The 19,267-nt window shown below is 44.1% G+C and overlaps 1 protein-coding gene across 1 annotated transcript in view; it reads right to left on the bottom strand.

Moving 5' to 3' along the window:
• The window catches only part of PPID (peptidylprolyl isomerase D), a 31,531-nt gene extending 14,870 nt beyond the window's left edge, over window positions 1-16,661 (bottom strand). Inside the window, exons 1-6 of the mRNA XM_006121869.4 lie at window positions 16,501-16,661; window positions 12,072-12,212; window positions 9,291-9,397; window positions 7,128-7,316; window positions 5,468-5,590; window positions 932-1,038 (exon numbers count right to left, since the gene is read on the bottom strand). Of these exons, the coding sequence (XP_006121931.3) occupies window positions 932-1,038; window positions 5,468-5,590; window positions 7,128-7,316; window positions 9,291-9,397; window positions 12,072-12,212; window positions 16,501-16,567 (734 nt within the window). The 5' untranslated portion in view covers window positions 16,568-16,661. The remainder of the gene's footprint in view (window positions 1-931; window positions 1,039-5,467; window positions 5,591-7,127; window positions 7,317-9,290; window positions 9,398-12,071; window positions 12,213-16,500) is intronic.
• Between the last annotated feature and the right edge of the window lie 2,606 nt (window positions 16,662-19,267).

Below are 19,267 nucleotides of genomic sequence, written 5' to 3'. Positions count from 1 at the left end.
AACAGTGAATAGTCCTAAACTGCTGCAGAATTATTTGTTGTTTTTTAGTTCTTTTAACATAATTTTTTGGACTGTTGCAGATATTTAAACTCTGAACATAATGATTTTTTAAATCCTATGTTACTAATTAATACATGGTAAATTATGTTGCATTAAAGCCCAATCTTTGCTTTTATGAGTCACAAAGAGCAAGTGTGCTGCTAGCTGTTTTGTAGGATGAAACCGTATTTGCAAACTCTTTGAAACGTGCAAATGTCTACAAACCCTGAAGCCATGTGTTAATTTGTTCTGGGGCTTCTATTCTTCCTCCAGTGGAAGGCTAATTCCCTATCTTTGTACAGCACCTTTGTAGTCATTAAGGGTACCTCACAGCAACTAGACAAAGGTGTCTTGTTTTAATAGATTTTCTTCCACATATAAGGATTGATATGTGTGTGTGTGTGTGTGTGTGTGTGTGTGTGTGTGTGTGTGTGTGTGTGTGTGTGTGTGTGTGTGTGTGTGTGTGTGTGTGTGTGTGTGTGTATGTAAAATGTGTTTTCTTTGTATTTGTGGTACACATCGATGTAGTACCTCAATATTGGTGGTGCACATAAGAACATTCAACCTGCCCAAGGATAGAAGATATTAGAGGGAACGCTGACTGTTTCCAAATGAAAATGAGCTCAGGACTGTAATTAATAAGCAAGTAATACATGATCCAATTCTTTCTGACCTTGCTCTTAGCATTTCAGAACACACCCAGGGTATGCACAAAAGACCCATTTGTGCAGCATGTACTTAAATGAGCAACGGAAAAAAAATCACACATTCATTTTCCAATACAAAGGGCAGGGGAGATAAGTTTTTTAAAAATAACCACTACTAACACTTCATGGAAATGTTAATATTGATTAAAAGCAACTGTTAGACTTACAATAGCAAGAACCCTTACCGTAAACCCTTGGTGTACTTCTTAGTTGCCATTGCCCAGTTCTGTGATTTGAAGAAAGTATTTCCTGTGTTCTTTATATCTTCTGCTATGGACACAACCTTGTCAACCTATTAAGAAGAGGAGGAAAAAGCTTATACAATTTAAGTATTACATTATGTAATTTACACCAAGCTGCAAGTCTCTGAACTAAATATTTAACAGTAGGAATCCAAGTCTATTCTCTTTCAAAGACTGCCAAAATACATCAAAACCACAACTATTTTAGTGTTGAAGAAAAACATTCAAACAACTGCTACAATATTAGCAACACATTCTCCTTGATCCATGGTATGAAACTGCCACTGAATTGTACATGAGGATAAGAATATAAAAATGTCTATTCTGGGTCAGGATAGTGGGCTGGATGGACCATCTGTCTGTCTTCAGACAGTTTCCAGCCCCAGAAGGAATGAAGAGAACAGGACAATTATTGAGTGATCCATCCCTTGTGGGCTAGTCCCAGCTTCTGACAGTTGAGGCACCAAGAGCACAGACTGCATCCCCGCCCACCTTGTCTAATAGCCATTGAGGGACTGATCCTAAGAGAAGAAAACATAACAGCAATAAAGAACCAGCAATCACTAATTTGATTCCTTCCTAAATGCAGTTGCATGAATTTTGAACATCCATTCTTCCTTAATCCAAGATCATGTAAGCAAGAAGCTTTGGTTGTAGCCATTAAAAACTGGAGATTTATTAGAGATGCAGATACAACCAAACACTTCTCATACCCAAGAGTATTTTGTCTTGTATTTCTCACAGTTCAAGGCACAGACACTTGATCTGCATAGGCCTTTTAACCAACAACTACCTACTGACACTTGTCCTGCCCTCAAGCCACTTTCTAGATCAGTGGTCACCAACCAGGAGATCGGGACCTACTGGTAGATCTTGGAGCCTCTGACAGGGGATCCTGACTGGTTTGGCCAGGAAGCTATCAAGTGCTGGCACTTTAGTTGCCCCTCCACCCACTGTCATGTTGTTCCTGTCCTCTTGCCTTGGAGCTGCCCCTTGGAAGCCTCCTGCTTGCTGTGCAGGGTGTGGGAGGGAGAAGGGGGGGCATGCTGACATCTGAGTCCCAATCTTGTACCCCATCTCCACACAGAGAGAAGGGGATGGAGGGAGCTTGGCAATGCAAATCTGTCACTCACACACTGTGTGTGTGTCTGTCATTCTCACAAACACACACTGTCCTTCCCTCATCTCCTGACCCAACATGTACATGGGGTCTTGTTACTCCTTTTACTGCTTGCAAAGTGGGTTATGTTTAGTTTTTGACTGGTTGGTGCATTTCATAACTTTCGTTTCTCTTATGCCTAAATTTAATTTTTTGAGTACTAAAATGCCTAACGCCTGTTATGTCTGGAGTAATTAGCCCTACCGTTGGTTGTGCTCCTGGAGGTAGCTGGCATGTCCCTGCAGCCCCTGAGAGGGTCAGAGCAGGGGGTCTCCACATGCTGTCCTTGGCAGCAGACACCACTCCTGCAGCTCCCATTGATCAATAATGGAGAACTGTGGCCAGTGGAAGGTCAGGGACCTGCTGAAGGTAAGGTGATGGGGGGAGTTCTGGAAGGGCTTAGGAGATCAGGACATCTGCCTGGGGAACATATGGTGGCAGGCTCAAGGTCTGTCCCGTCCCCCCGTTCTCCCAGGCAGCCCAAGCTCCCCTGCCCAGCCTGGGAGCAACCAGACACAGGACAAGGCACCCTGCAAAGGCAGGCAGAGGGGGGGCGTCTTGAGTGGATCAGGAGGTACAGCACTTGCCCAAGGAGAACAGGGTTGTGGGTTGGAGTCTCCACCCAGCAGCCCAAGCCCTGCCCACCCTGGGAGCAACCAGACAGCCAACACAGGATACAGAACCCACCAAAGGTGTGGAGGTGGGATGGGCTCAGTCCTGGCATGGCCTAGAGGTTAGCACATTCACCTGGAAAGCACACGGTGGTGGGTGCAAGTCCTGGGAGCAGCTGGACAACCAACACAGGTTGCCCCAGGGATGGACCAGGCTCCTGCAGTAAGAAGGCAGGATAAAGGACACCCTCCCCCCAAAGCAGGGGGAGGGGTGGACCCTGGAGTGGCCAAGGGCAGTACCCCTCAACCTCCAGGGGGCACCTAAGAGAAGTCTGGGGGTACATCAACCCCACTGAAATTTGGAGAAAACTGAATTTGTTTAAGTTTTACAGCATATGTATTATTTTTGTACTTTTTACACCCAAATATTTCATCACATGTCCAGCTACAATTAAGTTGCTTAAACAAATGTGTTTCAATGGTAAACAAAAAAGTGTGTGTGAAAACTGTAGGTACTGGGGGTACTTACTAATTCTGTGTGTGGAAAAAGAGGTATTTTAGAATAACAAAAAAAAAAAAGGTTGAGAAACACTGGCTTAGGGGATAGGGCATTTGCCACACACCCAAGACTAGAGCCTGCACCCCTAGCTCAGCCTGGGAAAAGTGAATGATATGCGGGGAGGAAGGGCAACATAGTGAGTAGTGAGAGACCTCAGAACGAGTGGGGCAGGGGCAGGGCCCCAGAGAAGGGGGAGAAGGAATCCAGGCAAGGGTATTTGGGTTGGAGGTAGATCTTAAATTGAAAAAGTGATCTTGTGGTTAAAAAGGTTGGAGATCCCTGTTCTAGATCCATAAAGTAAAGCTGATAATTATTTGCCTGTCTGTTCTAAATCTATTGATCCAGCTTCAATTTAGAAGATACAAGGCTTTCAAGTGTCAACAACTATCTTTGTATTGGTAATTTAACAAGATATCATTGCTGTTTTTACCACAGCCAAACACATTTATATGCAACAGCTTACTCCAACATCCCAGCAAATTCTAGATATTTCTGAAACTTGAATTTCAAAAAAGTGTTTCAATTCAGCCTACTGTAACACTAACCCAGCAACACCATACATGTGACAGATAGCTTTCTAGACACTAAATATAATGTCAGTGTCATCTGTCTACATGGGGCATGCCTAAAGATTGCTTGATGCGTGAAAAATTGTGGTAATTAGATGAATTTCTAACTTTGGAAACAAACTGCATAAATCTTTAAATAATTTCCAGAGTATGCTATTACTCTCGACATTTTCTTCCTTTCAGTAATGTATCTTTAGAGTTTAGATTCTAAAGGATTGGCCCAGCGTGATCTTGTGGGTAAAATCTAAAGTGAAAATTGGCTTGGTACTGTGGCTGAGTCCTTTGGACCAGGAGGATCTGTTTGGAGTTGGTGAGTGGGTTTTGTAACCTCTCACCTGTGTATGGAGGCCTAAGTCTGGTGATGGCACCGGGAAGCTGAAGTGTCTAAGGGGTTTTGCTGGTGAGGCTTCCGGCTGACCGGGGAGGCAGCTGAAGTGCTCGGTGTAATTTGAGGGGTGCCTGGGAAAGGACCCCAGTTGAGGGCGGTAAATAGCCCTGGTTTTAAGCAATTCGCCCTGAGCTGACACTCTCAGTGGTGCCAAGACCTGGCCTGGTGTATGATAGTGGTGTATTTCGCAAGAGGCACAGAACCTGGTCAATTAAACTTTAGATCAAGACCCCACGCTATTCTAAATTTGATTTTGAGACTGAGAGTTTGATTGGGTAATGAGGCATTTCTGGACTCAACTACTTAATATTCTCTGTATAGCTGTGATGGTACTCTATGGATATGGAAGCCTTTGCTTACTTTTTATGTCTTCAAGCGTTTAGTCAAGTGTGCATAATGTATTTACTATGTTTTATCTTAGACCTACAGGAAGAAATCACAGCCAGTGTGGCCAGAGGCTGTCCAGCACCGTCTGTGATTTGGTGGGCATGTCATGATTATGAGGGTTAGCCAGCAGCCTGGGGATTAAGGGGTTAACTACACCTAGCCAGGTGGAGTGACCAATAGGAATGTAGGTGGGACTTTTCAAACTGGGACAAAGGAATTTGGGTTTTTTCCTTTCTCCCTTTTGTCTCTCTGGGAGTTCTCTGCAGCTACAGAGGGACAAGCATGTCTCTCTCTCTCTCTCCAAGACATCATTCTTCATTTTCTGTAAGTAAGGTAAAGTTTAGGTAGTTTCGTTAGGTTTTATTGTGTTATGGATTGGGTATGGGATCTGAGATCTGGCACTGCTTAAAAGATGTTTTGGCTTTTCTTTGTAACTAAGTTCTAGGCCCATGGAGTTTCTCCATGAGTATATTTTGTTACCTTCCTCTCTAGTCATTATACTTGCAACCATCTTAAGTTACACTGCTGGACCCCTTGTCATTTCAGCATCACAATGAAGAACTGGGAGACAGAAATAAAGAACGGGAAGAAAGGTTTTGGTTTTAACCTTATGTGCACTGGAAAAAATAAGTCACAGCATTTAAAAGAGCAGCTAAAAAAGAATCACAAAATTCCACATCATTACAGGTAACTTGCTCTAACACACTTCTTAGAAAAATCGAAGTCTGATGAACCTGACAAACACTAGGTAATTAAAGTGTCATCACGGTACAGGAAAAATAATTATCTTAAAAGAAAAAACTTACATCTTTTAAATCCACATCTGAATCTTCAGGAAAATCTGGGTGAGTGTCTCCAGAGCCATCCATTGGGGAAATTCCCCAATCATCATCTTCCTTCAGTTCTCCACATTCTGCAATAATGCACAACTGTAAAAAACAGGAGGTATACAATATGCAATGTTGCCATTCACTAATCGAAAAGCGTTAGTTCTTGTGCATTGCCAAAAGATCAGTGGAAGTGTTCTCCTGCCACCCCCAAACTACAGATTTCAGAGGCCTACTTCAGCTGCCTCTTACTATTCCTTATGAAACTGATCAGCTTCATATTCAGTTTTACTGCAAGGTAAACTCATCAAGTTCAACCCCTGGAGGGAATATAGTTTAACTATGGGGACAATAGCCCTAAAGTGCCTAGTTTTCACTGTTTTAACCTCAGGATAGGTCATGCATGTTACTTACTGAGGTAAAAAAAGAAGGCCATATGCGAAAGGATGACATATGGGATGTTAACTTGCATTTAATCAACTAATCGACTAGTCGATAAGCAGAGGAAACTGCAGAGCTGCAGCAAGGTTAGCTCCTGGCCCCAGGAGCTAACCCCACTGCGGCTCCACCTTTTAAATGCATTAAGAGCTGCCAGGCTCTTAATACACTTAAAAGACTTGAGCTGTGACAGCTGATTCCCAGCTAATGCCGGGTCTCCTGTGCTGCGCTTGAGCTTTTAAAATGTATTAAGAGCCTGAAAAGTAAATGGGTCATAGATTAAGTCTGAAGAAGAAGAAGCATGTTTAAGTGTATTAATTATACTGTTTGCTCAATGCTATTAGACCAGGGTTAGGCAAACTGCGGCCTGCGAGCAAGATCTGGTCCACAGGGTTAGTCCCAGGCAGGCCCCACCTCCATGTTTTCCTGTACCTCGGCACGCATCAGAGGATCACAGCTCTCATTGGCTGCAAATGGCGATTCGCAGCTAATGCAATGGTAGTAAGTGCCTTCCCACTGCTCACATTGGCCACGAAAGGTGATTCGCGGCCAATCAGAGCTGTGATCCTCCGATACCTGAGGAGGTGCAGGGAAACATAACTGTGGCGGCCTGCCAGGGACTAACCCTGCGAGCTGCCATTTTTTTATTGCCGTGTATCAGACTATTATATCCTCCCACCCATCCCCTAAAATAGGATGAGAGCCAAGAATTCCATATTTCTACTCAGCTCTAACACTAACTCCTTCTGCAACCTTTGGCAGGCCACAACTTCATTAATACAAGTTTGTTTCTCTCACCTTCAAGGTGCAGGCAAATTCCTTCCTGATTTCCAAAGGTTGTGTGAAAATGGATTACTAGTTGAGATGTGTAAAATGTTTTACATGTGTAAAGTATCAAGAATTATTAACTACAAAATAACTCTTTCCCCTTTCCCAGTGTTTAAGACTTACTTTGATCTAAATATTTAATTTAGGATTAGTAAAAGGTTTAATCAACCCTGTCACATTTAGCCTGGAAATCATTACATGTTCTGCGAGACAAAGCTCTGAAAAAGCTTTACTTTTTCTAGTTTTGATCTAATAGCAAACCAGTTTTGTCTTATACTGAAAATCAACTAAAATTAAATTTCACAGAAGTATTTTTACAGAATACTAAAACAGTTCTCACAGAAGGTATCCTATAACAGTGACCTCAGCTTACCTTTGCAGGCTTTTCTCCATTCACTTCAATATTTTCTAATATTTTCGCAACACCCATTCCTTTGATCACCTGACCAAACACCACATGTTTCCCATCCAAGTGAGGGGTTGGCACCGTTGTGATGAAGAACTGAGAGCCATTTGTATTAGGTCCCGCATTTGCCATGCTCAGCAGCCCTGCCCGATCGTGCTATATGAGAAACCATTATCAAAGCAAATATAAGTAACATCTGATTATTCTACAAGGTTACTATAATAAACTATCAAGGCATCCAGTGAACCTCAAATGAGAAGCCTGCAATGGGTCTAAGGACCACACAATTTACAATTGGCTTCATCTTCCCTCACAGAAAGACATGTGTGTCTTCATTGTATTTCCCACAGCTGGGGGCAAGGAAGCTTACTGATTCAACCAGTTAAAAGGAAATGTTGCACTAGCTGTTTAACAACATCAATCAGTTCCTTGCTGTCTGAACACCAGAACTGGAGGAATCCTTTGAGGGGTGCTGAATGTGATGCTCCCTAATTTGATTTTCTAAGGGTACGTCTAGACTACATGCCTCTGGCGACAGAGGCATGTAGATTAGGCTACCGGACATAGTAAAATGAAGCAGCAATTTAAATAATCGCCGCTTCATTTAAATTTACATGGCTGCCGCGCTGAGCCGACAAACAGCTGATCAGCTGAACAGCTGATCAGCTGAGCCGACAAACAGCTGATCAGCGCGATAGTCTGGACGCGCGGGTGGCGACATCAAAGGTATTTGTCGACCACCCAGGTATGCCTCATCCCAGGAGGCATACATGGGTGGTCGACAAATACCTTTGATGTCGGCAGGGGAGCGACCAGACTATCGCACTGAGCCGACAAACAGCTGATCAGCTGTTTGTCGGCTCAGCGCGGCAGCCATGTAAATTTAAATGAAGCGGCGATTATTTAAGTCGCCGCTTCATTTTACTATGTCCGGTAGCCTAATCTACATGCCTCTGTCGCCAGAGGCATGTAGTCTGGACATACCCTTTGATTAAAAGCAGCTTTGTGCACCATTTAAAAAAGATACAGTAATTAAGAGGAAATTGTTAAATACTTTCTTAAACCCTATCCAGCAAACTCTTATTCATTATTTATCTTACATTAGTAGTATCATTAATCTTAATGTTCTGATTTTTCATGTAAACTGAGTTATTTCCATGCTGTTTGCAGGACTGAGGTCTTATTTAAAACTTACTGCTGAATAATCACTTTTCCCCTACAATTCCTTTTCCTCCTTGTAAATAAGATTATGGATTATTTTGTATCCAAATTATTGTTCTTTAATACTGTTTTCTAATGACAGCCAAATAGCTTGATGTATACTAGAAATACAAACTACAACATAGTCTTTGCTCAAGTCTTCTACAGAAGAATGTTGCTTACCTTATTGGAGCTGTGCTTCTTCGAGTAATTATAGTTACTCTGGATCTCACAGAAGGTGCATGTACATTTCATGTATGCAAGATGGATTTTATAGCACTTTTGACAAAGTTATACGTACAACCACTGGCTCCTTATGCTCCAGTATGAAGCAAAAAGTGTTGGACAGCCACAACCCTCTCTCAAGTCCCTCACAATTTGAAGCCCCTGGTAGATGAGGACTCTGCAGAGCAGGAATGGAACTACACTGATCTCAAAAGAACATCCTCCAACAATCACAGTTACTGTATTGCAATTACCCAATTCTTTCTTCTCAGGGTATGTGCCAGTGTGGATTCCATAGTGGATGTCTGGCAAACAGTATCCCTTCAGGATAGTGGAAATGATGGGTTTCAGCTGCTTTGGTAGAATACTCCCTGCCCTCCCAAACTTGGCAACTGACCTATTAACTAAGTTCAAAGCATGGTGTTGGACAAATGTCCATGATGCTGCCTCTCAGATCTCTGATACTGGCACACTTAGGAAAAAAGGCAGACATCACCACTTGAGCATTGATGAATAGGTTTAAACATCTGGTACCACAGTTGACTGGTAATACAAAAATGCACTGGTAATACAAAAAATTCCACTCATCATAGACAGACATCATTATGGATCATAATAAGTGTACTAAAAATCCACTGGAATAAAAAGAATCTAACCATCTCAATTTCAAAAACTAATTCCATTTATCATTTTTAATTACTTTACCTTGTAATGAAAGTTTTCATCTTCGAATTTTTCTCCATATATACTTTCTCCACCTGTGCCATTTTGATTTGAGAAGTCTCCACCCTGGATCATGAATTTCTTAATAACTAATAAGTAGAAAATAGGTTACAAGAGATGGTGTCAAGATAAGAACAGCATTAAACAGAATTACTTTCAATGATGAAGATCAACTCCACTTCATCAACATGAGCCTTAATTATTCTATTATTTGAGAGAGAATCTCCTAAACACTGGGGCTGTGTCTACATTGGTGTGATCTTGTGCAAAAGCAGCCGCTTTTGTGCCAAAACTTGCTGCCTATTTACACTGGCCGTGAATTCTTGTGCAAGAACACTGACATTCTAATGTATTAAATCAGTGCTTCTTGCGCAAGAACTATGATGCGCCCACTCAGGAATAAGCCCTCTTGTGCAACTGTTCTTGCGCAAGAGGCCAGTGTAGACAGGCAACATGAATTTCTTGTGCAAGAAAGCCCTATGGTTAAAATGGCCATAAGCGCTTTCTTGCGCAAGAGAGCGTCTACACTGGCATGGATGCTCTTGCACAAAAGCACATCTATTGCACAAAGGCACATGTCAGCGTAGACGCTCTCTTCTGGAAGAGTTTTTGCACAAGAACTCTTCCGCAAAAGAGTTCTTACGCAAAATCACGCCAGTGTAGATGTAGCCTTACTGTAGCTTAATATAGCAAGAGTAAAATGGTTAATACTCCCTCAAATGTCTCACTGGAAAAATAATTCTGTAATAGCCATAATAAGTTAAATATTCTTAGTAATAAAAATATATAGTAGGATGTAGGTGCAAATTACCATTTTTAAGCATCAAAAGTACTTTCTATTCCAAACTCTTGCAGCTCAACTGGAAAACTATTTAATTTTTTTAAAATCACGCTCAGTAAAATAGTTTAAATGAATAATTTGTCTGCAGATGTCAAATTCGAACAGTATCACCTAAGTGAAGGAACAGTGCTCAGGGTGTCAAAAGGCCAACTTTCTATTCCAGACTATCTCTGATTGTGTGACCTTGGGTGAGCTGCTAGACTTCCCTGAGCCTCAATTTCTCCATCTGTAAAATGGGTAAAGCACTATTATTCCACTTTCATAAAACACTTAAGAGATTCTTGTATGATGGTTAAAAATAAAATATATGAATTTTTTAAAACCTATTCCTGAGGATAAGAATCAACAATTGTTTTAGAGAAATAGACTATTAAAGCTTTGGAAAGTACATCTCAACATAGGAAGAGAAGTCTGCAATTACAACAAACAAAGCTGGACATTTTAAAAAAATATCTTATTAATTATTTTTTATATTTATTGTAATGCAGTTTCATAGAAGGGAGCCTACCCTACAGCACTGACTACAGGTTGTTCTGGCAAAGCATAACATACACACACAAAACCCAGGATTTAGTCAACAAATGACTGTCCTTTTTAGTAACCTCAACTACCAGTTGTTGTGGAGAAGAACACTAGTAAGCAGCAGCAAAGAAAATTCCTTGCTTCTACTGGACCTCATCCAAAGCCCAGTGAAGTTAATGGAAAGATAACCAATGGAGTACTACACCACTGGATCTAGCAGACTACCCACTATTGACATTTAGTCTACAAAAATATCATCAGGGTAGATAGAAGATAAAATAAAGAGGAATAGATAATTCATTCCCACTATTCTCTAATCCATTGCTTTTTAAAGGAAAACTTCTGTATTAAATCAAAAGACCTAATGGCTGTGTCTAGACTGGCAAGTTTTTCCGCAAAAAACTTGCCAGCTGTCTACACTGGCCGCTTGAATTTCCACAAGAACACTGACAATCTCATGAAAGAAATCAGTGCTTCTTGTGGAAATACTATGCTGCTCCCGTTTGGGCAAAAGTCCTTTTGCACAAAAGGGCCAGTATAGACAGCTCAGATTTGTTTTGCACAAAAAAGCCCCGATCGCAAAAATGGCCATCGGGGCTTTTTGTGCAAAAGCACATCTAGATTGGCACGGACGCTTTTCCGCAAAAAGTGCTTTTCCGTTAAAAGCTTTTCCGTTAAAAGCATTTGCAGAACATCATGCCACTCTAGACGTAGCCATTGAGTTTAGAAATAAACTATTTTATGCTAACTCACTTCTAATATATTTTGACTGTAGCTTGACTCTCTCTTTCTCCCTTTCAGAATTGCTAACCCAAAAGAATTTAAATATTGAAAGTCCAAGAAACCTCTTCCTGAGTTCCATAAAATCCAGATCAGCCCATACCTTAAATCGGTTGTGGGGAACCTTTTTTGGATCAGGGGCCAGTGACTCTCAGGAAAATTAGTCGAGGGCAACACACAAGTGAGAAGCAAAAAAAAAAAAAAAAAAAAAAAACCACACACACCCTCACTGAAATAGCCCCCAAATGAGAAGGAGAAAGATACTCCCCACATTCTCCTAACAAGAACAAGCCTAGCGAGGCCCAAGCGAGTAGATTTTGTGTGCTCCAGCACTGCAGGGAGACAGCAGAGAGCTGGAGTACCAGTGCAGGCTCCTCAGTGCCTGGGAAAGGGAGGGGAGGTGGGGGGGGGGGGGTGCAGGAGGACTGAGCCTCAGGGGCCAAATCCAGGTAGGCTTTAGGTTCCCCACCCCTGCCTCAAGAGCATTGTTAGAAATCCATACACATACCTACTACCACAATATTGAAATCAAACTGGTTTCAAAATACTCTGTCAGCTGTCAATATTATGCAACTTAAATACTGGAAAAAATATAAAAAATAAAGGTGATTCAAACTTACTTCTGTGGAAAGGACATCCTTTGTAATGAAGAGGTTTTCCAGTTGTAGGCCCTATCCCTTTTTCTCCTGTACATAGTGCACGGAAATTTTCAGCAGTTTTGGGCACAACATCTGCAAACAACTCTAAGACAATTCGACCAACTGAAATATGAGAGAGTGCACAAACATTTCAGACCAATCCTAAAAAAAAATAAGGACTCAAAGGATTAAAACTATACCACATCTACGCAGCATGTATTCTTGATAGAACTGTGTGTGAAAATAAAGTTGTATTTCCATTGAAAATTTCAACTTTCTTTTTCATTGTCATTTTTCATGGAAGATAACTACTTTTGTTGAAATATCAAAACTGAAATATTTTGGCTAAAAGCCAGGGTGGTCATATAGGATTGATTTTTAGCAGCTCATTTTTAAACAAATCTCTTCCACCAAAAGTGAACACTATTTGTGGGAAAAAAATTATCAAACCCCTTTCCACTGAAAAATGGTATAGATGGAAATTTTCTATTCTCCACATTTAGACTTCAATCCCACAGAAATGTACATGCAATAGCATCTTTATGTATATAGATAATCAATGAGTGGGAGCTACAGTTTCCCTTTAAAACATATCTAGTCTTAGATGCAACAAATGTTTTCACTTAAAAATAAGAGAAACCTCAACTGGTAAATAAATCCATAGAGCATTAATGTAACTTCATAAAGCTGCCTTCTCACAATGATTTTCCACTCCTGGAAGCTGCTAGCTGTCAATGATGCTGCTGTTCTCTCCTCAATCTGACAGTCAATTAGACAACTCCCAAGTAAGGCAATTTTTAATATAATTTTGCTGTATTGAAAGCTAAGTATATGAACAATAAATCTAATAATGAAGTGAAAGTAAATTAAAATATTTGAAACTTTAATTCACTATGTTAATTTTAGCGTTTCTTAAAGAATTGCTTGTTTTTACCCTCTGTTTTATTCTCAATAGTACCATTAAATATACTCTGGCAATATGGAAATGTCTATCTTTACTAGGGATATAAAAATGAAAAAAAATTAACCGTGTAACAGATAAAAAAAATCATTTAACCATTCCGGGGCTGCCAGCTCTCAGAGCTCTAAGTCTATGTGTACACTTAAGACAAAGGACCACATCCAGGTACAATTTTTACCCCCTTCTGTGCCTCTCTAGTTCCATGCCTCCCGCAGCTCACAGTGGCCGTGATTCCAGCCAAAGGGAGCAGCAGGGAAAGCCTCCAGGTGAGTGGTGCTGCTGCTCCAGCCCCATGGAGAGACTGCAAGCCTCAGCATCCTCCCACCTCATGTGGCTGGAGTGCAAGTGCAGGCTCCCCACTGCTTCCACTAAAGCCCCTGCATGACCAGAACTACCTGGTGTGGGGGGGGGGGTGGAAGTAGCTTTGTGCACTGCAGTTCTCCCTCCTCATTGGCTGAGGAGTGCAAGTAGATGCTTGCCCCATTGTTCCCACTGGCTGGGAATCATGGCCAAAGGGAGCAGCAGGGGGAGATGCCTGCAAGCACACGGTGGCTTTCTGTTCCCCCACAGGAGCTGCAGCAGATAAGCACCCAATGTCTTGCCCTCTCCTACAACCCAGTCCCCTCCTGCAGCCTACCTTCTGCACAGACTCCACACTCCACCCTCCTCCTGCACCCTAACTCCCACCCAGACCCTGCACCCCCAGTCAACTCTAGGGATGTTAAATTGTGATCAATCAGCTAATCAAGTAATCATTGGAATTTCCATCAACCACTCAAATAGTTGGGGGAGGGGGGCATTCGCTACCCCAGCTGCAGCTCTTACTATGTTTAAAAGGCAGAGCTGCAGCATCCCAGAGCGGGCGCAAACCGGAACTGTCCCAGGAACTGACCCTGCTGTGTCTCTGCCTTTTAAATGTAGGAAGAACCTCCCAACTGCTGCAGCTCTTCCTTTTAAATTAGTAAGAACCTGGCACGTCTCTGCCTCCCGCAATGCAAAGATGGTGATAGAGGGAAACTGGATTTTAAGCCAGCTCCCCCTAGCAACAGCTCCTGCTTCCCCCCCAACTTACTGCCTCTGATATAGAAGCAGCAAAGGAGGGTGGGGGAGAATGTGAATGTTCAACTCGACTATTCAACTACTTTTACATCCCTAGTCCACTCCTGAACCATAACTCAGACCCTGACTCCTGCTCAGACTCCACAACCCCACCTTGCTCCCTGGCAGCCCATGTCCCACATACCAGATAGGAATGTGAATAGGGTGATGTTTACTGGTTATGGGTATCCAGCAGGATCTGAGGCAGCCCCTCACCTGCCATGGGTGAGGGGATGCTCCCCCACCAGGACTGGAGTGCATTCATGCCCCGCAGCAGTAGCCCCTGCCCACAGCAGGCCCAGCAGGCCTGGACAGAGCAGCCCCCTACAATGGCTCCAGCCTGGTTAACTGATTAAACAGGATACTGCATCCCTAATATTGAACCCCTCATTTTTGGCCTGACCCCAGAGCCTGACCTAAATGAATGGTACAGTGTTTGCAGGTAAGTGAATGTTAACACCAGTGAATATGGCAAGCTGGTAGGTTTTGCCACTTGAAAAGAGTAAACAGCATGGATCTTAGACAGACAGCATGCAACTGAACAGTCGTGTAACCTCATTAAATTTTAATGGTTACACGACTATTCGATAGTACCAGAGACAGCAGCAGCCAATATGCTCCCAGCCCCACTCCTAGGGAGCTCCCTGAAACTGAGTGGCAGGTGGGAGCCAGTTTGCAAGAGGAACTAATTAAAAAAAAACGGTTCCCTGTGCAGATCGGCTCTCACCTGCTGCCGCTGTCCGCAGGGGCCCGAGCATCCCACAAAGCAGCCTCTATCCACCGAGGTTCCGCAGAGCCAGCACACACAGAGAACTGGCTTAAAAGCCATCTCCCCTTGCATATTGGCTCCTGCCTGCACAACCCTTCGTCCCCCTGCACCGCTGCCTCTGATAGAAGGGTAGCAGCATGGAGAGGAATGGAGAGGGCAGACGGCTCCATGGGAGTCAAAGTGTGTGTTCCCTACATGTACCAGCTCTCGCCTGCTTCCTCTCACCCTCCACACTGCTGACTCTCTATCAGAGTTGGCAGTACGGAGTGGAGGTGAAGGTGGCTCTATGGGATCCAGTGCTTATGGGGAGCTGGCTCACAGGCACCGGCTCCTGCCTTCCACCTTGCAGGGGGGAGGGTGCATATTGTCAACAGGATTAACCAATAAGCCCAGGCATATCGGTCAATTGTCTAGTCATCTACATGTTGACATCTCTTGTAAAAAGATCACTGTATTCCTCTCAATGCTGCAGCACGCATGGGTTTGGGAAAGTTTAGGACTAGATGCATGAAGTATCACATCAGCCAAGCACAGTAAAGAAAAAGTAGTCTGTGATCATGGCTGGTGAGCTGCTGGATTAGATGTGGCTGACACAGAGATGTACACAACCTAAGTGCCAGCTGGCCGCCTGCATTGCCCAGGCTCCATCTATACTAGAGTTAGGCGGACGTAACTACAGGCTTGCTCCCGCCAATTAAAGTGCCCTACTCCACTGACTAGTAACTCCTCCCTCACAGGAGACATAGGGCTTATGTCCCTGCTGTTAGAGTAACACACAAATTTGGCTGTCTACACTGGCGGGTTGATGCGCCAGAGATATGCAAATGAGCCTAAGCGTGGAATATCACGGAGCCTCATTTGCATACCTAATGAGCCGCCATTTTTGCAGAAGTGGCTCTTGCACTAGAATCAGAGCTGTCTACACCGCCCCTTCTTGCAGTGTAGACACAGCAAAATGTGTAGAGACGCTGTATTCCTTATATTAGCGGTCTCTGGGAAACCTGAAACTGACAAGAAATCTGGCACCGGGCCCTTCCACTCCCAGGTCGGTGAGAAGCTCCGAGGGGCAGCTGAGAACACCAGCCCCTCCGCTTTTCAGGGAATGGGAGCGCTCCAGTGAGGGTGCGCTACAGAAGGCCAGGAGGAAGCTGACATAAGCCACCAGCCGCCACCGTGATTGCTGCAGTGGCTGTAAATCACCCTAGGTTGGCTACTCAGCACTGCAGTGCAGGCAGGCGCCAGGGAGGGAGCCACCAGCAGCTGAAGGTGTTGAGGCCTCACGGCTGTCCCGGGAGCAGCCCCTGGGCAGCGCGCGCAGGCCCTGGCAGAGGGATGGGCGAGCAGCGCTCATGGCCCGCACGGGGCGGGGCAGGCTGCCCCCTGACCGCCACAAATCCCCTTTGTTGCGCCGGAGCCGCCGCCAGGCTCCGAGAAGCAGCCGCCTGGCCCAAGGCGCGGCCGCAAGAGGCTGCAAACGCAGCGCAGCCTGGGTGCCCGGGCCCCGCAAGCACGAGCCGCGGGCCCCTCCCTCTACCCTGCCCGGGGCCAACGTTCCTTCCGCGGGCTCTCGCGCCCGCACCCACCTCGTTCGCCCCCGATGTCCACATCGAAGAAGACCCGGGGGCTGGCGGCCGAGGCCGGGTGCGCCATGCTGCGGCTCCTCCCCCGGCCACGCGCGCTGCCTTCACTTACGTTCCGCCGGGTCGGAGAAGAGCTCCGCCCGCTGCCTCCGGGGCAGCACTAAGCGTTGTGGCCCTCCCACTGCGCTGCCTAGGCGCTAGCTAGCGTGGGCAACCGGGCGAGCATGCACGTGCAACTGCACCCGGGCCTTCCCATAGCGGCTCTCCACGGACACCCAATAGAAGCGGCTGCTTTTAGTCCCCTAGGTTAGGGGTATAGTGGGGAGGGGGAGGAAAGGACTGGAGCAACTTGTATAGTGAGGGTGCTTGAGAGCCACTGAACCCAACTCTAAATTTGCATATATAAGAAAAACCACTTCAAGCCAGGGGGTGCTTGCAGGCTGCAGCAACCCCTGCATCCCTAATTCCAGCACTTAGGCAGGATGGGACACCAAATAGTGTACTGCCCTGAACTAAGGTGTGCTATGCCCATGGTTTCTGACCTCTGACTTGGAGATGTGGGAACCCCATCCCATGTAAATGTGCTTCATTTCCTCTGCTGATAGAAGAATTTGTATTTTGTGGATTGGCTCACAGAATCACTGTTTGAGATTTCCTCATTGCCCCCACCCACATTCTCAAAGCTATTTAGGCTTTGAGGATCTGGGCCTTTGTGCTTGTCTGAGGAGACCACCAGTCCTTGGGATTCTCTGCTAGTCTGGAGCTTTGCATCTTGGGGCCCCCAGGTCACAAAGTAATCAAATGTAAAGAAAACATTGTTCCCCTAACAAACATTAATATCACCTTAAAGACTAACAAAACATGTAGATGGTATCTACAGCCGGTCCCTGAGTTGTGAACGGTCGAGTTACGACTGTTCGCATTTATGAGCAAAACTCCCATGGAGCGGTTGTAAAGGCGGTCCCTGAGTTACGAACGAGACCCGTGCTTATGAACAGCGCGGTTGCTATGTAACTCAATGGGGTCCAAGTTATGAACAAACTGAGTTACGGCCAAGTGTTTGGTCTGTAACTCGTTTGTAACTCGGGGGGGGGGGGGGAGGCTGTACATGTTTTGTTAGTCTTTAAGATGCTACTAGTCTATTTGTTGTTTTTTAAGTTTTTCCTGTTGCAGACTAACTTAGCTACCCCTCTGAATATTAATATCATTAATGGAAACATGCTGCTGCAATTGTGTCATGCCTAAAAGGCGGGGGATGGGAGGCTTATAAAAAAAACCAAATGTAAGTATCCACATTAACAGGACAAAAAGTGGTTGGGGTACATTAGCAATTCATGGCTATATTGCTCCTCTCCTGGAAGTGGCACTGGAGTTGGAGACAACTTGTTAGCCCTTTTTGAAAGTTTCAGAGGGGCAGCCCTGTTAGTTTGTAATATAAAAAAAAATAAAAAAACAATGAATAGTCTTGCAGTACCTTAAAGACTAACAAAAAACGTAGATGGTATAATGAGTTTTCATGGGCACAACATCTGAAGAAGTGTGAAAGTTCTTTTGATCCTGTCTCCTGCTTTGGGCAATGTTGGTTGACTTAAATTTTTACACTGCACATTTCTAGTAAGCAATATACAGGAATCTGGGTGATTGTATTCTGAAGTACTTAACTTTTTTTTTTACTGTTTCCAAATTAAAATCAACAGGATAAAATATTGTTTTGTGCTGCACCATTTAACACTTTCTTTGGAAATCTACACAATGGCAATATTTTGAGCTCTAAAACAAAACAAAACCCAAGCCCAACATCAAAATGCTCAAGGGAAAAATCATTTTTGCTATGTTATGAATCACCAGTTTTAAAATCATGGATCAGGGCTCAGGGAACATCTTTTCATTATAAAACAAGATGGTAGTGATACTGATTGATTGGGAAATAATTTTGAGGACCTGTGTAGCCAGACACAAAAACCCCATCTTGTTTTTCCACGAGCCCCATCTTGTTTCCCCTCCCATCCCCCCAGAGAGCAAGAGAAAGGCAGTCAGCCTTTGATGCCCTGGGAACACAGGTTTGCTGCCTGTCCCTGACTCTACCATAAACAGAAACCAGACAGTAAATGGGCCAGCTGACGACCCGGGGCCTCCCGTCGCCCTGATGGCTAGTACCAGTAATTGACACGCCTGCACTGTCCCAGGAGAGGAATCTTCGCCCATCACATACCAGAGGTGCCCATTGTCTGCATTTTCCCAGGTGTAAATTATGCTTTGCACCCTTCGTGGGAAACTTGGCATTCAAAGCCATTTTTCCTAATTGGCCACTTGAAACCAGGAAGAAGCCTACATGACCCAAGGGGTATAAAAAGAGGTTCAGCCGCCCACCCCATTTGAGCTCCAATCATCTATACCTGCTGGCAGGTATTGATTGTCTCCCGAGGTCTGTGGGACGCCCAACCTCGCCCTACTTCTTCCCGAGGGATTGAGAGAAAGACGCTGGCCACGCCAAGTCTGGAACGCAGGGGTAAGAATATATACCTGCTATATGTCTATTTTGCATGCATTTAATAAGAGCTCAGAGAACCAAAGGGTTTCATGGTACCTGTAAGTGACTTATTAGTGTAATTTCTGTCCTGTCCTTTGTAGTGTCTGTGTTATCTGTAACACAGTAGTAGCATTTAACAGCTAAGTTTACCTTGTAACAATAAAATAGTAACTGTTTAAGCTTTAACCTGACTCCTTCAGTTGCTGTAACAGAACCAAGCACAATTTAAAAGAACTTCAG

The sequence above is a fragment of the Pelodiscus sinensis genome, chromosome 4 (genome assembly GCF_052426305.1).
Source record: "Pelodiscus sinensis isolate ZL-2025 chromosome 4, ASM5242630v1, whole genome shotgun sequence".
NCBI lineage: Eukaryota > Metazoa > Chordata > Testudines > Trionychidae > Pelodiscus > Pelodiscus sinensis.
This window is presented reverse-complemented; position numbering and strand designations above follow the sequence as displayed.